This window comes from Pelmatolapia mariae, linkage group LG15, assembly GCF_036321145.2.
Source record: "Pelmatolapia mariae isolate MD_Pm_ZW linkage group LG15, Pm_UMD_F_2, whole genome shotgun sequence".
NCBI classification, from domain to species: domain Eukaryota; kingdom Metazoa; phylum Chordata; class Actinopteri; order Cichliformes; family Cichlidae; genus Pelmatolapia; species Pelmatolapia mariae.
This window is the reverse complement of record NC_086240.1, coordinates 15,731,260-15,753,135: the sequence shown is the minus strand read 5'-3', so window position 1 is coordinate 15,753,135 and position 21,876 is coordinate 15,731,260. Positions and strand designations below refer to the sequence as shown.

At 40.2% G+C, this 21,876-nt stretch overlaps 1 protein-coding gene across 2 annotated transcripts in view; it reads left to right on the top strand.

Annotated features, from left to right (window-relative positions):
- The window catches only part of lpgat1 (lysophosphatidylglycerol acyltransferase 1), a 60,428-nt gene that overhangs the window by 27,728 nt on the left and 10,824 nt on the right, over window positions 1-21,876 (top strand). For both annotated transcript variants that reach the window (XR_010096361.1, XM_063495519.1), the window contains exons 5-6: window positions 4,065-4,344; window positions 13,080-13,206. Coding sequence is in view for 1 of the 2 variants with exons in the window: in XM_063495519.1 (XP_063351589.1) it covers window positions 4,065-4,344; window positions 13,080-13,206 (407 nt within the window). In the remaining variant the exon portion in view is untranslated. The remainder of the gene's footprint in view (window positions 1-4,064; window positions 4,345-13,079; window positions 13,207-21,876) is intronic.

The window sequence follows — 21,876 nt, the reverse complement described above, 5'->3', positions numbered from 1 at the left end:
GTTGTAATGAATGTGTTTTAAAACATTTTTGTTGTTGTAAGTGTAATAGGCAATAATAATATAATTTTAATCAAATGTTCAAAAAAAAAGTTCAGATGTCTGTTCACAGTGGTCATGGTGTCATACACATTTGTAAATTAATACTTTATATCTTTGGTAGTTGTAAAACCGGACAGTTGATGATTTATTGCATGTTATTTGCTTATTAAATTAAGCACCTATTTTTAGTTCTTTGACTACAATGATTACTCCTTTGACCATAAACCATATGCTGGTAACAAGAACTTATCTAGTCTAGCGCAATAGCTCCTCAGTTAAGCCAGTTTTAACCCTTATGAAGATGGTGTCATTTAGAGCTGTTGTTCAAATTGAACTTTATGGTCATTTTAAATGCTGCATTTCCTGCTGTCATTGAAGAGCATTGCTTTCACCACCTTGCATTTCTTCCTCTCTAGTGGAAAACAATTTCTTAGCTCATAAAAACAAAATACAGTTAAACAGCAAAACAACCTCCAGCCTCCTAAGTGAAAGAAACCTCCATTCACCTTTAACCTTCATAGTAGGATTTATTGCAGCACTATTGTTTGCTTTAGTTTATCTCAGTGGACCCGATAAACTGGCAAGTGAGTAAATACTTGACTAAAGCATGTGGGAGGGTAGCTAAAACAAAGCTGAGACAGGTGGAGTACATTAGTTTCATTTATGAATTCAGCAGCTGAAGATTGAGTCACATCAAACCCCAAATCTAAATGCAATATTATCCTGTAATAATTTTGTTTTATTTATATAGCAGTAGTTCACAACACCAGCCATCTCAGGTTGCTTTGTAAGGTACACACCGTATTAGAGAGATAGGGAGAATGAGCCTATGACCCCTGTGAGCAACGCCCTGGGTGACAGGGAAACCAAAGAACGCCCTTTTAACAGGAAGAGTGGGGAGGGGGAGGGAAGCATAGAGAGACGAGAAATGTGTTGTAAATATGAATGTAGCCAACATGAGGTCACATATTGGATTTGAGCTCCATAAATTGAAGCCTCAACTTTAGCATTTTTTCCACCACAATGTTGGTTTCTTGGAGCTAGAAGTGACCTTGAATAGGAAAGTAGTGTTAGTTTATCTGTAAATGCCATCTCGGTTAAAAAGCTGCTTCCATAAACTGTACAGGTGCAGTGCATGCGTGACCAAGATCCTAGAACTTTATTCATCAGAACTGAATCACAAACATTTAGGCAGGCTGCAGTCCGTATCTCACAGCGAGCCATTTTATTAGTAAGTAAATCAAATCAAAATGCCAAAAGGCTTGAGCGGCTTGGGTGTGATTTGATCTGCTGTGCATGTGCATACAGTCTGTCCTGTCCTAAAGGCTAAAGAAATCAAAAAGATTAAAATTAAAAGCTCCAGTAGAAGCCAACAGCACAAACATGGTGGTCAAGTTCAGTAACTAGCAAACAGCAATTGATGCTATCGAAGTTGGGACACTTGTCCCAAGTGGTCGTATCCCTAATTCTGGCATTATTAAAATAAATAAATCCCCTATAGAGTTATGAAGGGGGTAATGATCCATAGAGGCAAAAAATATTTTCTGTATCTTGAAGTTAATGTGTTTTTAATAGCCCATCAGCCTTTCTCTGAACATCTTCAAGTTTAACTTGAAGCAAAAATGCCAGATAGCACAGCAACTGTACAGACGCATTTATTTACTGCTGCCAGAATGGCATAAATTATGGCACCAAGACATGAAGTCTCCTAACCCTGCCTTACTGGGGAAATCCCCGCTTCTTCACAGAAACCCTGACTGTCAGTAGCAGCCCCTTTTTAACTCTAGGAATGGTTTACCTGACATTGGAACTTGGCCAACTGTAGTGTTATGGCACAACAATAATGCGACACATTGATACTACCAGAACCTTTCTGGTCCTACACTGTCAAGTCACAAAATGTACAATGAACAATTTCTTGTTCTTCACCTTTTAGCTGCAGTATTTACCCATCCAGGTCGAAAATACATGTAAAGGTCCATATTTTGAAAACTTTTATTTTGACAGCAGTGTAAGGTGAGCGATTCTCTGCTAGATACATGTAGGTGTCGCTGAACCGGAGCTGTGGGAGAAACGTCGCCACTTTCAGCGGTGTAAATGTAGCTGCCATAGCAGAATATGGATCGTAAGTCTTCAAAATTCATAGTTTGACTTAGGGCTGTTCGATATAACGATATATATCGGATGACGATATAAAAACGTCTATCGTTTCATTTTACGCTATCGTTTGTTTCGTGGTGTTGCAAAATAAACTGTTTACGGCAATATTTTTTTTTCGTTTTGATGGTCACTGTAGTGGCTATATTAATTTCTTAAAGTTCTCTCTGCCTCTTATATTTAATATAACCACACCGCGGACGGGCAAGCGCCTGTTTTTATGTGTTGTCGTTAGCAACAACGACGGTAAAACCATCGCGTGTCCACTTGTTTATTTTCCACATACACCTTTCACAATAAAGCTCAAGATCCTGTTGAGACTTTTCAAAATAAACTCAATCATGTGAAAGAGTATGCAGAGTATTTACGGATGAGAAGCAAAAAAGAGCCGTCAGGTGCTAAAAAATAAACCTTAGACTCAAACGTTAGAACAGGCTTTTCTCCACAGGACGCCGTGTGATAAATACTCACAAAGAAAACGGCGGCCGTTACAACTTATGTCTAAAAATGTATCGTTTCATGCAAAGCCCAGCTGGAAACACTTCACGCAAGTCAAACTGCCCGAGATTCACAGAATTTACAGAAAATGTTAAATTTTTGTGATTTATATCGTTATCGGGACGATAGATGTCTTATATCGGGATATGAGATTTTGGTCATATCGCACAGCCCTAGTTTGACTTTAGATCTTTGTTCATGGATAAGATGATCCAAGTAGTCTTGGCTCGAGAAAACAAACAAACACTTTTTTCCCCTGCTATATTACCAACTGTCCACTATTGTCCGTCACGATGGAGTAATATTTTCCCCACCAGGGTAGTTAGTCGGTTACGTGACTAAAAGCTACAAATTGTACAAATTAATCAGGAGTGGAGATGACTGTAATCTGTATCAAAAAGAACATTTTTAAGACAAATCTTAAAACCGGAGTTTGTCATCTAACATTAGGAAAGTGCTCTCTTTGGGGCTGTGATTGGTCAGGTGCTTGAGCACATTGTCCACTTGTCAATGGGTTAGAGGTTTGATCCCAAAGTGTTCTTGGGCAAGATTTAACCAAAGATTGGTTCCAGTAATAGACCGGCACCTTGCACGTGTGTTTCGCTTTAAATTGGAAAAACCTGAGTAAATGCTTTGTGGTAAAGCTGCTGTATGCTTTCAGATCATTCCCTTTGCCCACTGCACCGTAACTCTAAAAGCAACATCGTGGACTATACTCTTCATTTTCATGTGGCTCTTGTAGCTGCTGTTAAACTACATCAACGGTATCAAGGTCATTTTTGAGCTTGTGATGTGTGGAGTCTCCTAATGCCTTTCTACCTCTGCAAATCAGCATTTGTAGCTGCCGCTAAGAATAAATCTTGAAATGTCCTTCTTGGCCGAATACTCGGCTGTAGCTGTTGTGATAGTTGTAGTAGGCACAGCTGCTTAAATAAACACATGTGCTCACAGAGAGCAGCTTGCTATCCTAATGCATTTAAAATGAACTTTGACCAGGCCTAACATAAAAATCAATCCCGGTCCTCCTCATCCTGTTCCTGCTAATGCTCTTAATGTTGTCAAGGCCATCATGTTTGCATCCATTTCGGTGGTGCCGTTAATGCGGCTCGGGGAGTTACTGCACCTAACTTGTGATTTGTGTGTTTGAATTCATTTGCTTAGTCGGTTCTGCTCTTTCGAAAATGCTTTCTATCTTATCAAGTTAATGAACTTAGGGTGTAGCCCCAAATTTTTGTATCCTTGGGGCAACTAGTGAAGATAATTGTGCTTATTTTAAATGCGGTCAGCCCATTTTAAGTTGAATTTTTAGGTTAAAAAATGGACCTGAAACCTCTTTTGAAAATAAATGCATATTTTCTGTGTTTCTTCAGGGTAAAGCTCACCGAGACAAACAGCTGGTTTACCTGAAAGAGCACCTAGATAAATACTACCACAGCCGTGACAGGAAGTGGATAGTGCTGTTTCCTGAGGGCGGCTTTCTTCGCAAGAGGCGGGAAACGAGCCAGTTGTTCGCCAAGAAGCACTCGCTCCCCCATCTGACCCACGTCACGTTGCCTCGTCTCGGGGCCAGCCACGTCATACTGAAAACTCTGGGAGCCCAGCAGGAGAACGGCAGTGTGGGGGGCGACGCCAGCATGCTGAACACGACAGGTAACTAAAACACACACATGGGAAAAGCCTTTGGTTTAAAGTGAGACAAACTGATATAGAAGCTGTTAGTTTACTTGGCACAAATAGACTTGGTGCCAAGGCTGAAGGTGTTCTTTGAAAGTGCAGGATTTTATCTCGGGGACTTTTCTGGGGTTTAAAAAGCAGAGTCTGGATAAAGTTGTTTCTCCCTTTTTTTTTTTCTTGGTCTCTGTGAACTCTCTCCTGTTTACTGTAGTTCTTTATGATTTTTTTTGTAGAAGAGCTGGGATAAATCATGCCTCAAATATGAAACATTAAATCATTACCTCTGCACGTCTCTGTCCTTTAAACTGTAGACGACTGGTGGTAAAGACCACCAGTGAAGGAAAGGACTGACACGCACAGAGGTGCCAGAAATTGCATCAGTGTCCCTGAAAACCCCAGCCGTGATTTGCAGGAGAGTAATTTTTCTGTCTAGAGATCAGCCCTAAAAACAGCCAATGAAGAGGACGATAATGCAGCAATTAACAAGCTTAGAGGGTGAAAATTGATTTTTTTTAACTTTGTTAAAATTTGTAACAAATTTTATTTGTCAAGCATAACTTTATTCTGTTTTCCCAGTGGCCCCTATGGGCCACAATAAGCTAATGTTGATTGCTTTACATACTGCTGGGTAAGCTGACCTGGAGTATTATAGCATATATGGTCATTCCATCTCAAATCAGGCAATTTGTGGAACATCTATCTCAAAAATCGGATGCAATATTTGAAAGTGGATCAAAAGACAGTTTAACAAAACACATTAACAGTAAAAAAATAAATCTTAAAGGATTCATATATGAAGCTACAATTTCACAGCATTGTTCAGATTTTGCATCATGAAATTGTTATGCATATCAGAGACGGTTGAGCAGAAGGCTTGGTTGAATTCAGATGGAGTGACCCTATATAAAGAGTTGAACTTTCACCTGACATGTGAAAGTTCCTAAATTAATACCAGCAGGAGAGACAAATTGCTAGGAGCTTTGTGTCTGATGTAATTAAAAAAAGCTTTAAAAAATATGATAAATATGCTGATCCATCTGCTGTGGTGACCACTTGTAAATAAAGAAGCAGCCACAGTAATTTATTTTTACTTTGGTGTGAATACTATAAATGTGTATTTCTAATTGGTAACTAAATCTGTAAAATAAATGTAGCAGAGTAAGTGCTTTGCATTTTTTTTTAACCTGTGCTGGCTGTGGGTATCATGACGCGAACATAGGATGGCTGCTGTGGGCTGCTGCAGATTTAAGAGTCACAGCAAACTAAACAAGTAGTTTGTGTGCATATACAGTTTGTTTTTGCTTCGTGGGTGGGAGCAGCTGAAAAAAAATCACTTTTCTTCATATTTAAGCTTTTTGAACCTTCGAAATTGGATAAGCAGGGAAGTTAGATGGGTTTAATATTTAACTCTTGTTGTCTTTTACTTGCAAATTTTTGAACTACATTTAACAAGCATCATATATTGGAGAAAAACATGATCTGGGTCCACTGTTTCTGTATGGACACACTGCATCTCCACCATAAACTATGCATCTGGTCATCTTTACTGTTGTAATGTTATTAACTTTTATGTTGAGAAATAATTTTTAGTTGAGAAGGGAGTGAAACCGTCATGCTGTTGAATCCTGTTCCCCCCCTAGTGGATCCTTCCTGCTGTGGCTTCCATGATAAGTTTAATCCGGTTACTTTTAGTGGCCTTTAAGTTTTCCTTTAATGTGTCAGTGTTGCTTTCATACAGGCAGTTTACTTCACAGGTGAACTCTTAACTGTAAATTAGTGGAAATGCAGTCACACAGTGTGGCTCTGGTTTACAGTCCGAAAGGGCATGTGGCGTAAGGTTCTGCCAAAAAGTTACTCAAACTGACCAATCGGCTTGCCTTTTAATGTCTGAGCCACTTGATTATGTCAAAACCTGCAAATTCAAAATAAAAGGTTTCACTCACCTACCTTTTTGTCCCTATGGATGGATATATGCAGATCACAGTGTGACTGTGTTCACATTTTTGGAGTGCAGGAAATGAATTTCTCTAATTTTTATAGAAGAAATATCTTTCATATTACAGTTAAGATGTTAGTTTGATCATTACAGATACCACCACTACAGTGTCCACCCATTGTCCAAATCTAGGAGGTTCCAGTTTTTCCAGATGTACATGTAACATCTTACTGCCATCAAAGTACTTCTAAAAGAAAGCAGCCATCTTTGGTTAGCTGGGAAAAAGCACTGCAATGTCTGACCTGTCAGTTTTTCTATACAGCATTTTTGCTTAAAAAAAAAAACATAACTGAATTGATACAAAATGTATCAATTAGGCTCCTCCCACCAGCTTCCAGTGGATGCTGTGCTATTGCTCATGTATAGCCAAGAAACAGTGGATCATCATTACAATAACAGGGAGGGAAACATGCCTGCAACTACATGCAGAAATTGTTGTGAAACTCTAGTGTGGACTTGCATCAATGCAACTACACGATTTGCTCACATTTCCTGTTCGGTTGTTGATGGGCTCTTTGGGGTGAGGGGTGTGACAGGTATCATCTTTGCTGCTGCTGACTTCTTCCATAGATTTCCTTTTGTGATTTGTTGAGGGTCTTGCCTCTCTCCTGTAATGTTTTTACTACCAATTCCACCTCAATCAGTCCAAGACGAAACCTCTTACTGCCCTCAGGGATCAATCCTCTAACATGTACCCATAATAAACTCTTATAATTAAATAGATATTCTCCCAAAGTTTCCTTAACACATGACCAAGAAATATGAGGTTAAATTATTTATTTATGTATGTATTTATTTATTTTAACCAAATTCATGAAATCTAGTCTTACCCATCCTTTCTCAATTTGGGCCCTATTTCAGGAGGACCCACTTAAATCTGCTCTGTGGACTAATATTGGAATACATGTTTTGTTTTTTACTCAGCAAATTTATCCAGATAACTCAGTAAATCTGCTGCTTGGAGCAGTCCTCAGCAAAAAGAAGGCATTAAAACAGCGATAAATGTAAAGCTTCAACGAGTCCCCCAATGCCTGTGTACACTGCACACTCAGTGTCGACCCAGCGGACTCTTCTTGGCTTTCGTTCAGAATCCATTTACGGGGGTTTGGTGTTAATAGCAAATTGGAGGGACTTTGAGCCAGCATTATTGAGAATGTGGCCCAGACTTTAGCCTTCCTCAAGTTTGCTAGCGCAGCTCTGTGTCCTACAGCCTCAGCACTAACGGCAAGATGCCGTCTGATTACTCCTCTGCAGGACAGACACTCAGACTGAAGATGAGGTATCTCTTGATTGGCCGCTGTAAAATTTAAATGAGTAGAGCAGCTTTATTTACATACTTACGGTGCTACATGTGCATTTTTTCGTTTTTAACGCACCGGTCTGATTAAGTTCAAAATATTTAAGCAAACTCGTCTGTCAACAAACACAGATGTGTGCAGAGGTTTTTGTGTTTATAACCTCCAACAAGGCAGATTATTACAAACATTTTTAAGCATTTTAGGCACATCAGTCTTATTCATGTGTAATCGTACATTATAATTTGACCTTGCTGTACATCCAGTTCATATCCTCGTTCATGTTATGTCCTTTCCTCCGTTCCAGCAGCTCAGGAGGAGGGGAAGCTGGTTGCTGCAGCAGGGCTTGTCCTTCCACTTAAATCTAGCTAATGGCATTAAAACATAGGGCAAGAAAACACACATACCCAAAGGAGCGCTGTGTCCCTCACTACCCTGTGCTCTTCATTTGTGTGTGTGTGTGTGTGTGTGTGTATGTGTGTGTGGCTGTCTGATGAAAGACACAGTTCTGTCTCCCTCTGACCCTCACTGATGCTCTGCAGAGGTACCCAGAGCTCGCTGACTCACTCGGAGACAAACGGGCCACTTGGAGAAAATGGGATTTGATGCAGCCATGCAATGTCACCCGGGCTAAAAATGCCACTCGGTGCAAACACAATGATTAGCACAGCTCTGTGGAAAGGGCTGTCCCTTAGACCAGTAAGGTGTGTGTCATAAAACTGTATTTACAGTTGCCAGGAAACCAAGTTCGCCATTGTGAGTCATTTAGGGTGGGTCATTAGGGAGCTCCTAATCACCCAAAGGCCAACATGTTCGATAACACCAACCAATCGGAGGGCTTTTTTTTTTTCTTTTTGTGGTTAAATCCACTTTTCAGTCAGTAGGATAGACAGTTGTAGGCTTAAAGTGCAGCAATTTGGCCTGAGGAGTGGCCTCAAAGAGAACCAGATATCTGCCAGCGTGTTTCCTTCCTCAAATTGTTTACCGAAGGATGGGGCCTATCTGTTGTCATTTTAAATTAACGTGGCCGGTGCTGTTACACTATTGTGTGCCACAGCATATAGGGTGCCAACAATACTTTGGCTCAGGGCCCCATTCTTTGACCAGCCATTCACGGGAGACTGATAGAGATGGGATCCAGTTACCCACACAGGGATAACTGGCGTTAGCTATTTCCATTAATACCAAGGATGCCTGTCAAGTCACTAATATTGGTATGAATCAGTCGGCTTGCTCCTCAGCTGCTTCTTTCTGTCTGGTGTTGAAACTATAGAAACAGACATGTGAACAGAGGTGTGTACTCTTAAAGGTCAAGCTTTTCTACGCACTCTTCTCTATCTAGATTCATAGAAGAAGTGTAGACAAGCTTTGTAATCAGTTATATTGTCCCAGCTGCCCAGAAGAAATCCAGTAACCCCCACTAGGGCTGTGCGATATGACCAAAATCTCATATCCCGATATAAGACATCTATCGTCCCGATAACGATATAAATCACAAAAATGTAACATTTTCTGTAAATTCTGTGAATCTCGGGCAGCTCGACTGGCGTGAAGTGTTTCCAGCTGGGCGTCGTGTACCTGGAGTCGAGTGTTTTAACCGATGCATGAAACGATACATTTTTAGACATAAGTTGTAACGGCCGCCATTTTCTTTGTGAGTATTTATTACACAGCGTGCTGCGGGGAAAAGCCTGTTCTAACGTTTGAGTCTAAGGTTTATTTTTTAGCACCTGACAGCTCTTTTTGGCTTCTCATCCGTAAACACTCTGCATCCTCTTTCACGTAATTCAGTTTATTTTGAAAAGTCTCAACAGGATCTTGAGCTTTATTGTGAAAGGTTTGGACATGCGATGGTTTTACCGTCGTTGTTGCTAACGACAACGCATAAAAACAGGCTCTTGTCCGTCCGTAGTGTGGTTATATTAAATATAAGAGAAAGAGAGAACTTTAAGAAATGAATATAGCCACTACAGTGACCATTAAAACGATGAAAAAATATTGCCGTAAACAGTTTATTTTGCAACACCACGAAACAAACGATAGCGTAAAATGAAACGATAGACGTTTTTATATCGTCATCCAATATATATCGTTATATCGAACAGGCCTAACCCCCACTGACGGGCCTGCATATATATCCTCCACAGTTTACAGGTTCCCTGCAGATCACTGATGTCTGCAGATTAGGGGTTTATAAATTAAATTAATTACCAACATGGATAGGTGACACCTTCACATTTAAAAAAGGTTACTTAACAAACACAACAGAATGTGTCTCCACTCCGCGGGGATGACACATATATATATATATATATATATATATATATATATATATATATATATATATATATATATATATATATATATATATATATATATATATATATAAATTAATTAGACAGTTGTTTCAATAAATATTTGAAAGCAGTACCCAAGCCTTGCTTCATCACATCTCACTTTACATTAATAGTGACTTTACACCATAATGTGGTGCATCGTCTTCGTCCTTTTCTCACCCCACATGCCACTGCCATTCTTGTTCACAGCCTTGTTACTTCCCGGATCGACTACTGCAACTCTCTTCTTTTTTGGTCTTACTCAAAAATCCATCCACAAGCTCCAACGCGTCCAGAACTCTGCTTCTCGTATTATCACCAGGACCCCTTCTATCCATCACATCACTCCTGTCCTGCAGCAGCTTCATTGGCTCCCGGTCAAATATCGCATAAATTTAAAAATACTGTTGTACACATTTAAGGCTATTCATCATCTCTCCCCTCCATACCTCTCTGATCTGGTTCAGATCACCATCCCATCTCGGTGTCTCAGATCTTCTTCTCTTTCTCTCTCTGTCCCCTCTCCCCGTCTTGCCACCATGGGGAGCAGGGCTTTCAGCTGCTCTGCTCCTCCACTCTGGAATTCCCTACCTCCTAATTTAAGAAATATCACTTCCTTCTCTCTCTTTAAGTCCCAACTCAAAACTCACTTGTTCAAAATAGCTTATCCTACATAACCTCTCCACTCTGCTATTTTACATTTGTTTTATGTCTTATGCTTTTATGATTGTGTAAACGGCTTGCTTTTATGTTGCTTTTATTATTCTGCTGTGTACAGTGTCCTTGAGTGTTTTGAAAGGCGCTTTAAAATAAAATGTATTATTATTATTATCATTATTATTAAATTTCACCAGAGTGCAGAAAATTAAAAGCTCAACATTCAAAATACCAAAAAAACCCCCCCAAACATCTACTTCCGCACAGGTTACTTCTTCAGCTCCGCAGTGTTTATAATGGTCTTTACTCTCTGCCAAGCCTCAGTGGCAATGTTGAGGAACAGAAATACCATTGTAAAATTGCATTTAAAAACAAAAAACCCTTTATTTCCTTTTACAGTTTACATGGTACACATCATTTGAATGACTGTTACTGAAACTGAAGCATATCTGGATGCCTTTTATCTGGGTAACCTATTTAATCCTGTTAGTGATTTACCACTTTGTGCTGATCATTCATACTTCTCACACCCGAACAACAGGAGCAGTTGAACTTTTTTATGGACACTGTGATGTTGTTGGTTTTTTTTTTGTTGTTGTTGTTGTTTTTTTGTTTTTTTTCTCATCATGTCAGATTTTTGCTGGTATTTTATTAAATCCATTTTTTTCCCTTCAGCAGTGAAATGCTTCCCGAGCCTTTGCCTGCAACACAAGCCCAAACTGATGCACCCCTATATTTAACAGTTGAGGAGGGCTATTCTCTTCATAAAATTCTTCTTCCTATCTTCCCTGAATATTTGTTTCCTCATAGTCACTACAAAAAATATATATTTTTCCACTTCAGTCCTGTTTCGAGGTGGGAATGCCTCTTCCGTGACTCTGATTTGTGCGTAGTGCTAGCGTAGCGTTGTAAAATGGTATAATCTTTCTGGTAGTATTCTGCAGTCAAACAGGAGTACACCCTAGAAGAAACACTGGCTTGGTTGTCTCTGGGGGCAGCCAAACCTTTGCTGTGTGATAATTAAATTTTTTGCAGTTCACAAGGAAAATTACACATAGATGTTTTCATTTCAAATGCCTGCCTTTTGGCAATTAGTTTGTAGAATTTGCCAACATAACTAGAGTAACGGGTCAAAGGAAGAGCTGTTCCTGTCAACATAACCTTATTGATTTGTACTGACCTGACAGGTCACCTAAACAAGAGCAACATGTGAAGTGTAACTGTCTGTACTCCACTTGATAACGTCTCTGCTGCACTTTTAACGCCCTTTCCCTGCTTTTCTCTGCGTTTTGTTCCCATCAGTTATAACTAGTTTGCGTTATTTCCCTTTTTTTAACTGCTGTAGTCAGTCATCTGTAAAATTTAGCCCCACTTTGTGACACGGCATATTTACTTCCCATAAAGACGCCAGTGTGTTCTGAGGGGGAAGTGCTTGCTGCACAGTAACAGCAGACAGGACTGCGACCTTAGCAGTCAAATATGCTGCACTGCTCCACGTCAGCTTTGCTTTACAGCTCAGACTGCTGGTCTCCTCTGTTTTACATTTGACAAGCCTGTTCCGAGTATTAGCTTAAGGGAAAGCACTTTTTCACACCCTCATCTTATGTTTTGCAGGCCTGTTAACTTAATTTGATTCCCAGTGTCAGTTGTTGTTTTCAGCTTCTTCGTTGTGTAGTGATGGAAGAAGCGGGTTGAGGACATGTTGAGACTGGCTTGTGTTTTGTTCTCTCTGCTTTTTTTTTTTTTTTTTCCTAGAAGGAACACAGGTTGGAAGGCTTCACATCACTGTAATGTTTAAGTCCTATCCAAACCTGTAATAACAAGAAGCAAGAAGTTGAGTGTAGGTTCGATAAATCGGCCTTACACACATCTCTTAATTTATTTTATTGTCTTTGTGATTATGAGCAGGTGAGCACAGACTTGACCCTGCTTAATGCAACTAAATACTCACCCACATGCACCCTGCAGCTGACTCCCAAATTTAATCGCATGTCTGGCATTCCCTCCCCCATCTGTCGTCCCCCGCTTTCCCGTCTATTTTTTTTTCCTCTTACCTTTTCCATTAGAACTAAAAGTAACAACAACAGTAAGAGTTCGCTGATAGAAAAACATGTTATGAAAGATTAGCTGTAGAGGTGAAAATGTTTCCTTTGCTATGACTCACAAACATAGCTGCCAGCCAAGTTCTGTCAAACAGGGACTTCAGCTGGTACTCCACCAGTCGTTTTGGCAGGTAACCAGCCCTAATTTGCATGCTTTGGTATTTTATTTAAAAAATCCAGGGAAACCTTCTGATTACAGAGACTGTATTAAAGCGGAAAAATCAGGATGTTCTCAACTATTGAAGTGTCAGTGAACTTTTTTGGCTTGATGACTGATTTTATCCTGCTCTTCTCACTTTCTGCATTTGTGTTTCTTCCCTGGCAGCTAATAAACGTAAAGGCCTGCAGTGGGTTATAGACGTGACCATAGCGTACCCCAAAGCAAGACCGATGGACATCCAGACCTGGATCTTTGGCTACAGGCCTCCTACAGTCACACATGTACATTACAGGTAAGAATGAAATGTTACTAATCTGTCACATTCACAGGAGGGAAAACAGAACCACAATGCAAATGTACTTTGCAGCACGCGTGCAGCAAAGACTTTGTCGCATGAAAATCACATTACATCACAAAATCAGACAAAGCAATGTAGGGAGAGGCCCATGTTGCTGAATCTTGAACATGTTAGTTACTTGTTAGTTGAAGTGCTGTTGTCATATGCACACTGCACAGTTGTTACACTATTTTGTCAGTCTCCCTTCTGCCAGTGCAGTTATAAAAATCCTAATACGCATATTAACACTAAAATAAATACAAAGTTACGTCTGTGTCGGCAGAGAGAGTTGATCAGCCACAGTGTTACTGTGTTTGTTGTACTTTCAGGTCATTATTTAAGGTGTAGTTTGTGGTTTTAAATAGAAAAGTGGTGACGGCTCAGTTCTGTCATTCAGTTCACATAGACCGCCTCCTTATATGTCTCCCCAGCAAACAAAAGGGTTTTTTTTTTTGTTTTTTTAACAAAATAAAAATAAGCTTGAAATCAAGTCACTTAAGCTATAAACACACTGTTATCAGACAGTTAATGTGTATCTTAAGAGGTTCAGGGATTTTTATTTTTTATTTATTTCCCTAAAGCTATTAAATTTGCTGATTTATCTCATCAGGCTGCTGTTCACATTTCTGCTTGGGTTTTTTTGTTTTGTTTTTAAAGTGTGAAAGGGTTAGGAAACTTTAAAAATAAAACCTTAAAACTAACAGCCATAAGAATGTTAGCATTCAGATCCAGATGGACCTGTTCAGCTGTTATCCATCCACTTGTGATTGTAAATTAGAGAGCATTGAATTTCACATTGTTTTTGTGTGTGTATTGTAAGTTGTGTATTTTGTAATACTCTTTACTCTTCACTTTGTGTAAAGACTACCGTATTACATATTTACTCCCTGTAGAAAGTAGTTCATTGCACCACCTTTGTATTACTTTTGTATTATTCTGTATTAGTGCCTTCAGAATTAACAGTTGTAATGGTGTACATTAACTTTTTATATGCACACACATCATGCAAATCCCCAATTTAGTAAAGAAAACTGTTGTCAGTGTTTCCACTGTAGAAACAAGTACAGGTGCAAATGTACACCTGTTCATGTTTGCATTTGCTGACTGATGGAAGTCAGCCTGCCTGTCTGGTTTGGGTCAGATGCTGCCCTTTATCATCACTCTGAACCTGAGGCCTCGCTGCTAGCATGGTCTTTGCAGGTGCTTGTACAGCTTTGATGTAGCATTGGCAGCTGAGCATGTTTTGCTCTTTACTGTCACATTCTTGACCCTTCGTTCTTTACTTCTCATCATTCTTTGAGTGTTGTAGCTGGTGCTCTTATTTTAGTCCCGACTCCTACATAAACTCATGTCAAGCAAGTGTTTTGAGAGGTTTATTTCTTTCTCTTTTTTTCCCATTTTTTGAGGGAGGGTCCAACCATCATACAGATAATACTGAACTTAAGCTGGTTGCATATGTATGTTAACCTCTGTTTGGATTGTCACTAACTGGCTTGCAGATGGCTTGTGCTGATTTCTTTTCCTACTAAAGGTAGGAAATGAACTCTTTGGTGTTTTTTTTACACCTAATTATGCTCACTGTTCTCACCTTAAAGAAGTGCAGTATGCACCAAAAGTGACATCACAGCTACTGGTACACAGACCACTTGTGCGTCTTTTCGACTGGTTGTTCACATTTCAGTTTTTAGCTCGTCCTGATGAAGGATTGCTCAGCTTATACCACATCGAGGAGTCGACCTGTCCACAATGCACAAATGAAACTTGCACACAATTACCACCTGATGGATCTTCACCCAAATTGTGCTCGAGGTTAAATTTGTCATTTAATGTGCAATAACCTGTGAAATGTGATATATTGTGAGCTGGATGAAGTACTACGTTGTTCTGGTTGTAAATTGGAAAACATGTCTTAGTTGGAGGCAAGAGTGCGCGATCGAGTTGGTCTTTATTGCCACTTAAATGTCATTTTAGTACAGAAGCTCAGAGATTGTCAAATTACAGGGAGGGGGGAATACTGCAGAAAAGGTGAGAGGTTCTGGAAAAAGATGTGAGAGAGACAAAAGCAGTCTCTTTGGTTTCAGACTTTATCTGTTCCTGTGCCGCTGCTGATGCGTAAGCGTTTTTTCTGAGAGGTGGCACTCATCAATCAGGAGAAGACTGCAGTGAGTCTGCTGCACCTCAAGCGACAGGATAAATGGTTACAGGGCTGTGGCGAAATCACAGGTGGCACACGCAACCACCAATGTGGTGACTATAAACTTGGATTTACTCTCTTTTCTTCAGCAGCAACAAAGCAGCTGCAGATGCACCAACCCAACTTTGCCTTTCCGTTTTTACCTCACAGTATGCGAATAGTGATGCCTTTAGCAAATGTTAATATTGTAATATTAGTGAGATGATATTTTAGCAAAGTGTTAGGAATAGTCTGGCCATCCTAATACACACCTGTAGACATAGGACACTGAGCATTAGTATTCACTGGACATGCTCTGCCAATGTAAACGGGAAGCAGGAGGTTGGTTGCTTAGACAAAACAGGAAGAAGAGCAATGAGTAAAAGACTAGTGATTACTTTGCTTGGGCCACCAATTAAGTGGAGCCTATATGCAAAGGCAGTCATGTTGGCAGAAAACCTGTTAACGTTGGGAATCATTGCAAAGCAAATATGGTGACACATTAGTGCAGTATGAGCAGCATTATGGGATCATTATGGGAAAGCAGCACACACAAGTGGGATGAATTCACAGATGGTATGTGAGCCTTGATATAATAATGTTTTGGCTTAATTTGTGTGACTGATAAGATCTAATCAGGAAATGAATGTGGGTGTGTGCTTCATAGTTTCCAAAAGTCCCCAGTTCTGCCCTTTTGAGACTAAATTATAATTCAAATTATAGCTGAAACTGGGTCAGCAGCATTTTTAAAAAGTCTCAGTTTCAGGGTTCCTAAAACCCCCACTAGTGTGGACATTAGGTTTAATACTACTGTGGATGTGTCTCATGAATTTTAAATATTCTTGGGATTAGCGGAAGTAGTTTTCCCTTGCGAGGCAGGTTCAGCCACTGCTGTAAAATTCTGACATTAAAGAATTAAAAGATGCCTTCAGTTTTCACCCTTCATACCTGTCTGATTTGGCTTTTGGCTGAACCTTTTGTAGCAGCATAAAAACAAACAAAAAACAGATCAGACTTATATGTTTATGTTATATATATGTTTGCTCTTTAACGACTGCCTAAGATTTGCTTTGTATACTTGCTTTTTTCAGTATTTGGAGTAAAGATGTGCCAGTACCTGTCTATGATAGACTTTAGTATATGTGAAATATTGAGAAAATCAGGATCTGATGTCTGGGTGTTTAAAAAAACAAAACAAAATGTAGTAATAAGCTACAGTATATGGCTGCCATCTTAAGAATATTCCTCTTCGTATGCAAAGCAAATGCAGGTGTCACTCCACGTTGTCCTGCTCTCTTTGCCCTTCAGATTCTCCTCTCTATTGCTTTTCTATCCACTTGAGGATAAAGTGAAGGTGGGCCAGGATTAGATTTTCTGTAGACTGTGTTCAAGATGAATATAATCCCCTAGGGTAGATCAGAAGAGCTGTATCCAGGCATCAAAGCAGTAGTCATCAGGTAGAAGTCATAGTGAGCCTAAATGTTGCCTTGAACAACCTCCTCAAGCAGCTCAGGTGTGTGTCTACACCTCAGTGTGATAGAGGTTGATTTATGAACCCTGGCCCATCGCCCCCTCTCTAGAGAGACCCCTCTGCCCACTTTGTCTGCGACTAAGGATTCATCAGCTCTGTAATTAGAGGGGATGCTGGATTCTCTTCCCCACCTCTGAGACTCTCTAATCAGCCGTCGATACAATCAGCTTCCCTCGTTCTGTCAGCATCTCTGCAGCCAGGGGATGGACAAGAAGCCACTCGACTACAGTTGTTCCCGTTACAAGCGTGCGCACTCAGTTCCATGCCGTGCAGACAGTGCTGATCATAGACAACTTAGACCCATGCTGGTACAGGTGCAGAGTCAACAAGAGGATTAATCTCCTTGCTGATCAAGGGAGCGCTGTAGGGGAGTAAGCAATGCGATGCACTTTGGTGATGCAAATAGGAGACGCGGGTGGACAAGTGCCACCCTACAGCGGTGTTTCTGCTGGGTCAGTTAAGGGGAATTTTTATTGAGAGTAGCATTTAATCACTGTCATGGCTACAAATAATTCAGAATAAGGAATATTGTGAAAGATTGCCGTTTTTCAGGCAGTTTTTATTTTTTGTAATTCTTGGCTCTGAAATATTCCACTGAGAGCAGATATCCCTAAAATGGTCATCTTGGGCACAAAACTCTGAGGAGCTGCGTCAAGTCCAAGTATAAGATATAAAAGGATTATTTTTAAACTTTGATGGTAGCTTTGCATGATTCAGAGTACAAGAACAAAATATGGTGCTGGAAATAAGCCCATCTCCACTTGATACTCATGCAGGATTCTAGAGGGATTACATGGACTGATGAGTATTTTCCCTCCATAACACTGAACACCTTGAGTCATATTTTAACAAGGATAGTCAAAATCAAAGCTGGTAGTACAGTTGAACTAAAATAAATGAAGAAATGTAGTTTACTTAATGCTTACTCAATGGAGCTAGTAATTAACACAATGGGGTTCCTTTAAGAAGTAGTCCTTGATGCTTGACTGTTGGTGTAGTGAAGGTAGGTTAACACCTGCCTTTAAGTAATGGGGTATGCAAACATTGGTATTTTAGATGGCGATGAGAGTAAGGGCGGTCAAATGTTAAACAGTTGCTAAAACAATGTAGAAAAATATAAATGTTTAATCGTGTAGTGCCCTCATAACCCTATGGACCAGACTTCCGGATTATATAGCCCACAGGCCACATTTGGTCCTTTACTTGTGAGGTCAGAGGTTAGAGTACCCATTAACTTGCTTATTTCAGCCTCCAAAAGTTCTTGTTTTTAATTTGTTTTTTGGGGGGGTGATGTTAAGTTTTGTATGAAATAACAATACAACTTTAGCAATGTTTATTTCCAAGGCAACTGGTATTTTTTTAAATTTGCGTATGTAGATGCGTTCAAGTGAATGCACCTTCACTGTAAATGCCTTGGAACCAACATTCATAAGATGTTTGCTAGCCCTGAAAGATGTCAACTTAAATTAAGAAAACAAACGGTAATGCAGAAGTCAGTGGTGAAGCTGTGTGTTTTGTTTGTGGATAGCTGATTGCTGAGTTTAAGGCTTATAATTTGAATCATCATTACAAGAGCTTGACTGATGCAGAGCCGCAAGGGGCATCTGAACCTCTGCTAGCAAAGCCGCATCATGTTTATAATTGTACCATCTACTCTTACCAGTAGTAGTTTATAACATTAATACTGAACAGACTTGAGTTCGTTGTATCGGTGCGGCCTTCCACAGTTTCTAATGTGGCCCCCTTTGGGAAAATTAATCGCCCACCGTTGCTGTGCTATTATGCCACCTTGTGAATTGCTCATTTTATCCCAAAAGATGATCCATAGACATCACATACAGAGTAAGCGGCTGTGACACCAAGTTGAAAGTCATCCGTAGGATTATCATGATTCAGCAGGGAGACTGTTTGAGAGAGAGATTTCTGACTGTCCACTCAGCTTAGTAAAAGAGTGATTTCACCCATTTAGCGTGCCGTGTTATGTTTTTTGCATACACCCCCGTCCCACAAGCAGAAAACCCATTAACTCAATACCACAGCAGCATAAAAATGGTTTGTTGTTTGTCTCTCTTTTTGAGATGCTGGGTATTTTTAGTTTTCCTCTAGTTATTTCCAGCTTTCTAAGCGCGAGACATGTATGTCAGCTAGATGTTTGCTGTAGTTTGGGTGCATTCAGGTCCAGCTGTTACAGAAGGCAGGTCGTGTTGATGCGTCGGGGATCCTGCAGTTAACTGCTCAGCCTGACTGTTTCTGTATTAACTCAGCTTCATTATAAGCTGCTGTCTTCCTCCCGTGTTATCATTTTAAGGGGGCTCCAAAGGTGCTGGCTGCCCTCTGAGCTTTAGCTACACAACAGGCAGCTGAATTTTAGGTAATGATATAGTTGGATCCATGTTGAACACCTCTGCTTCCCTATTCCAGTCCTCATCCCTCAACTCCACCCTCCCTCGCTGTGTCTCCTGCCCTCTCTCCGTATAATCTCAGCCTCCCAGATTGCGGCATCATAAGCTCTCTGTGAATGGCAGATGGGAGAGCTAGGTGGGTGTACAGAGGCCGAACGAGGGCAGTGGTGGGTGTTAAATATGGTGAAATCCTTCTTTCTAAATGCACCTTGTCCTCCTTTTTTTTGCTGCTGTGTACATTTCTGAAAGCTGCTGTTTAGAAAATATCTGAAAGGTGACATGATTTACGGATTCGGGAGTCTGCCTGGTCATCACATGGGTGCTTTTGAGCCACACACCTGGCTTTCCAGACTCACATAGAAGTGTTGAGCTTGCAAACTGCACATATAGCTTTGTTAAAATATATGACACATTCCCCCCTCTGAGCCCTTACATATTACATACACGCTGTGTGCTAATTAATGTCCCAACATTACACTCAGGATCAGTACATCTCGTGTGCCTTACCTGAGTGTTTTTGTGATTATAGATTGCATGTTGCAATAAAAAAAACAGGAGTAGAAGGCATAGTTTTATTTCCTAAAGCTTAGGGTCTTCAAAGGGCTAGTGTTGCTATAGAAACCCATTAAAGGAAGCATCCCCCACCCATGTTTGCTCCACTCTATAGTGAACCCTCGTCCAGAGGCTCATTAGCAGAGTAGTCAGATACTTCAGTAGAATTAGCAATGCCTCAATGGAAAAGTCCTGCATTTGTTAACATCTAAAGCTTCTCTTCTTCTTCATGCGTATCAGCTTCTCACCAGTGCTTCTCATGTTTTTGGCTGAAAGTTGTTCTGTTACCAGTGATTAGACATGCAATATTACTTGACTGGTTGGTCATTGTGCAAAATTGAGACGTCACCACTGCTGGATGAACATTGATAATTGTGCTTCAGGCTGCACTGGACTAGCTACTTTCATCTCATGAAGAAGAATGTACCTCTGAGATTTTAGAGGTGGCGAGCGGTTTTTTGTTTTTAATTTTTTTCTCCCTCTTTTCAGCCAGTTTCTATTAACCCTTCTTCACTTCCCGGCCTTTTTTGAAGCTTTAAATGAAATTAAATCCAGTGAGTTTTAAGTATTGTAAATTTAAAATTAGAAAAGGGAAACACTGGGATTTTATCAGCACTCGTTATTGACAGACAGAGTTGAGGTGTCTGATGCAAATATGCAGCTTGGGGCATAGCCACATTTAGATTTTTATTTATTTTTTGTTAATAAGAGAATTATACTTTTTGTGTTTCATGCCGCTCTGTCAGCTGCTGGGAATGTTTTGATGTGTGAATAATGTAGTGGATTAAAAAGACCTATATTTACCTCAGACACCTGAATATTTACGTCATGCAGTATGATGTAATATGAACTACAGAAGTAGTTCATATTGGGAAACCTTAAAGGAACTTAAGTGCTTTATTTTACTGTATTTGGTTGGTAGGGCGTGCGTGCGTGCGTGCGCCCTAGTTAAAATGACCTTTGCCATGAATCCACATAAATAACACGGTGTTCTGACATCTGTGTTGTGACCGTTAAGTTAGTTCAGGACTGGTGACACGTCTACGCTTGACAGTGGTTTTAATGCCCTTACTCTTAACCTCTGCAGTGATAACAGGTCGATGCTCCCCTGATGGCCCTTAATCTCTCCAAGACAAGAGCAGTAGTCTGTCGAGGGGGGGTGTGGTCACTTTAACAAGGTGAAACTTTGATCTTGCCACGTGGATGCAAAAGATCAAAGTTGAGACAAAAACATGACAGTGTTTGTTAGTAACTGTTGAACATGCCTGGATTAAGGAAATAAAAATTTGGCCCTCAAGTTGATGTTTCTGTTTGTACAGTTTCAGCTGCTATGGGGAAATCATGCTGCTACTGAGGCTTGATACTGAAGACGTGGTGCGTCTTTGTGTACTGAATCGGAAAACAACTTTACAAAATAAGTGGTCAGTCGTGGCAGATTGCTGCCCCTCTCTGAGCCTGGCTCTGCCAGAGGTTTCTTCCTGTTAAAAGAGTGTTTTTCCTTCCTACTGTGACCAAGTGTTTGTTCATAGGAGGTCGTCTGATTGTTGTATTATTGTAGGGTCTTTACCTTACAATTTAAAGCACCTCGAGGCGACTGTCGTTATGATTTGGTGCTATATGAATAAAGCTCAACTGAATTGAACTGAGTTAAAAGTATTGTGAATTAGTTTTATATGTGAAGGAAAAAGTACCATTCCTCCCTCTGCCTGTGGTCTTTTTATATCTGTTTTGGTCGTGCCTCTTGATGCCAGCATCAAACCATTTCCTCCAGTACAGACAGTCTTGAGACGGGGAGGAAGCAGATTAAAGACTAAATGGAGCAATTAACGAGCACACTCCTACCATCCCTCAACTTCTCTCTGATTGCAGATAAGGGCTTCTTGGTGTTTCACAAGCAGCGACCCTTAGGATTCACAGAGAGCATGCGTGTGGTTTGCTTTGGGATTGGCATCGACCTCGAGGAAATC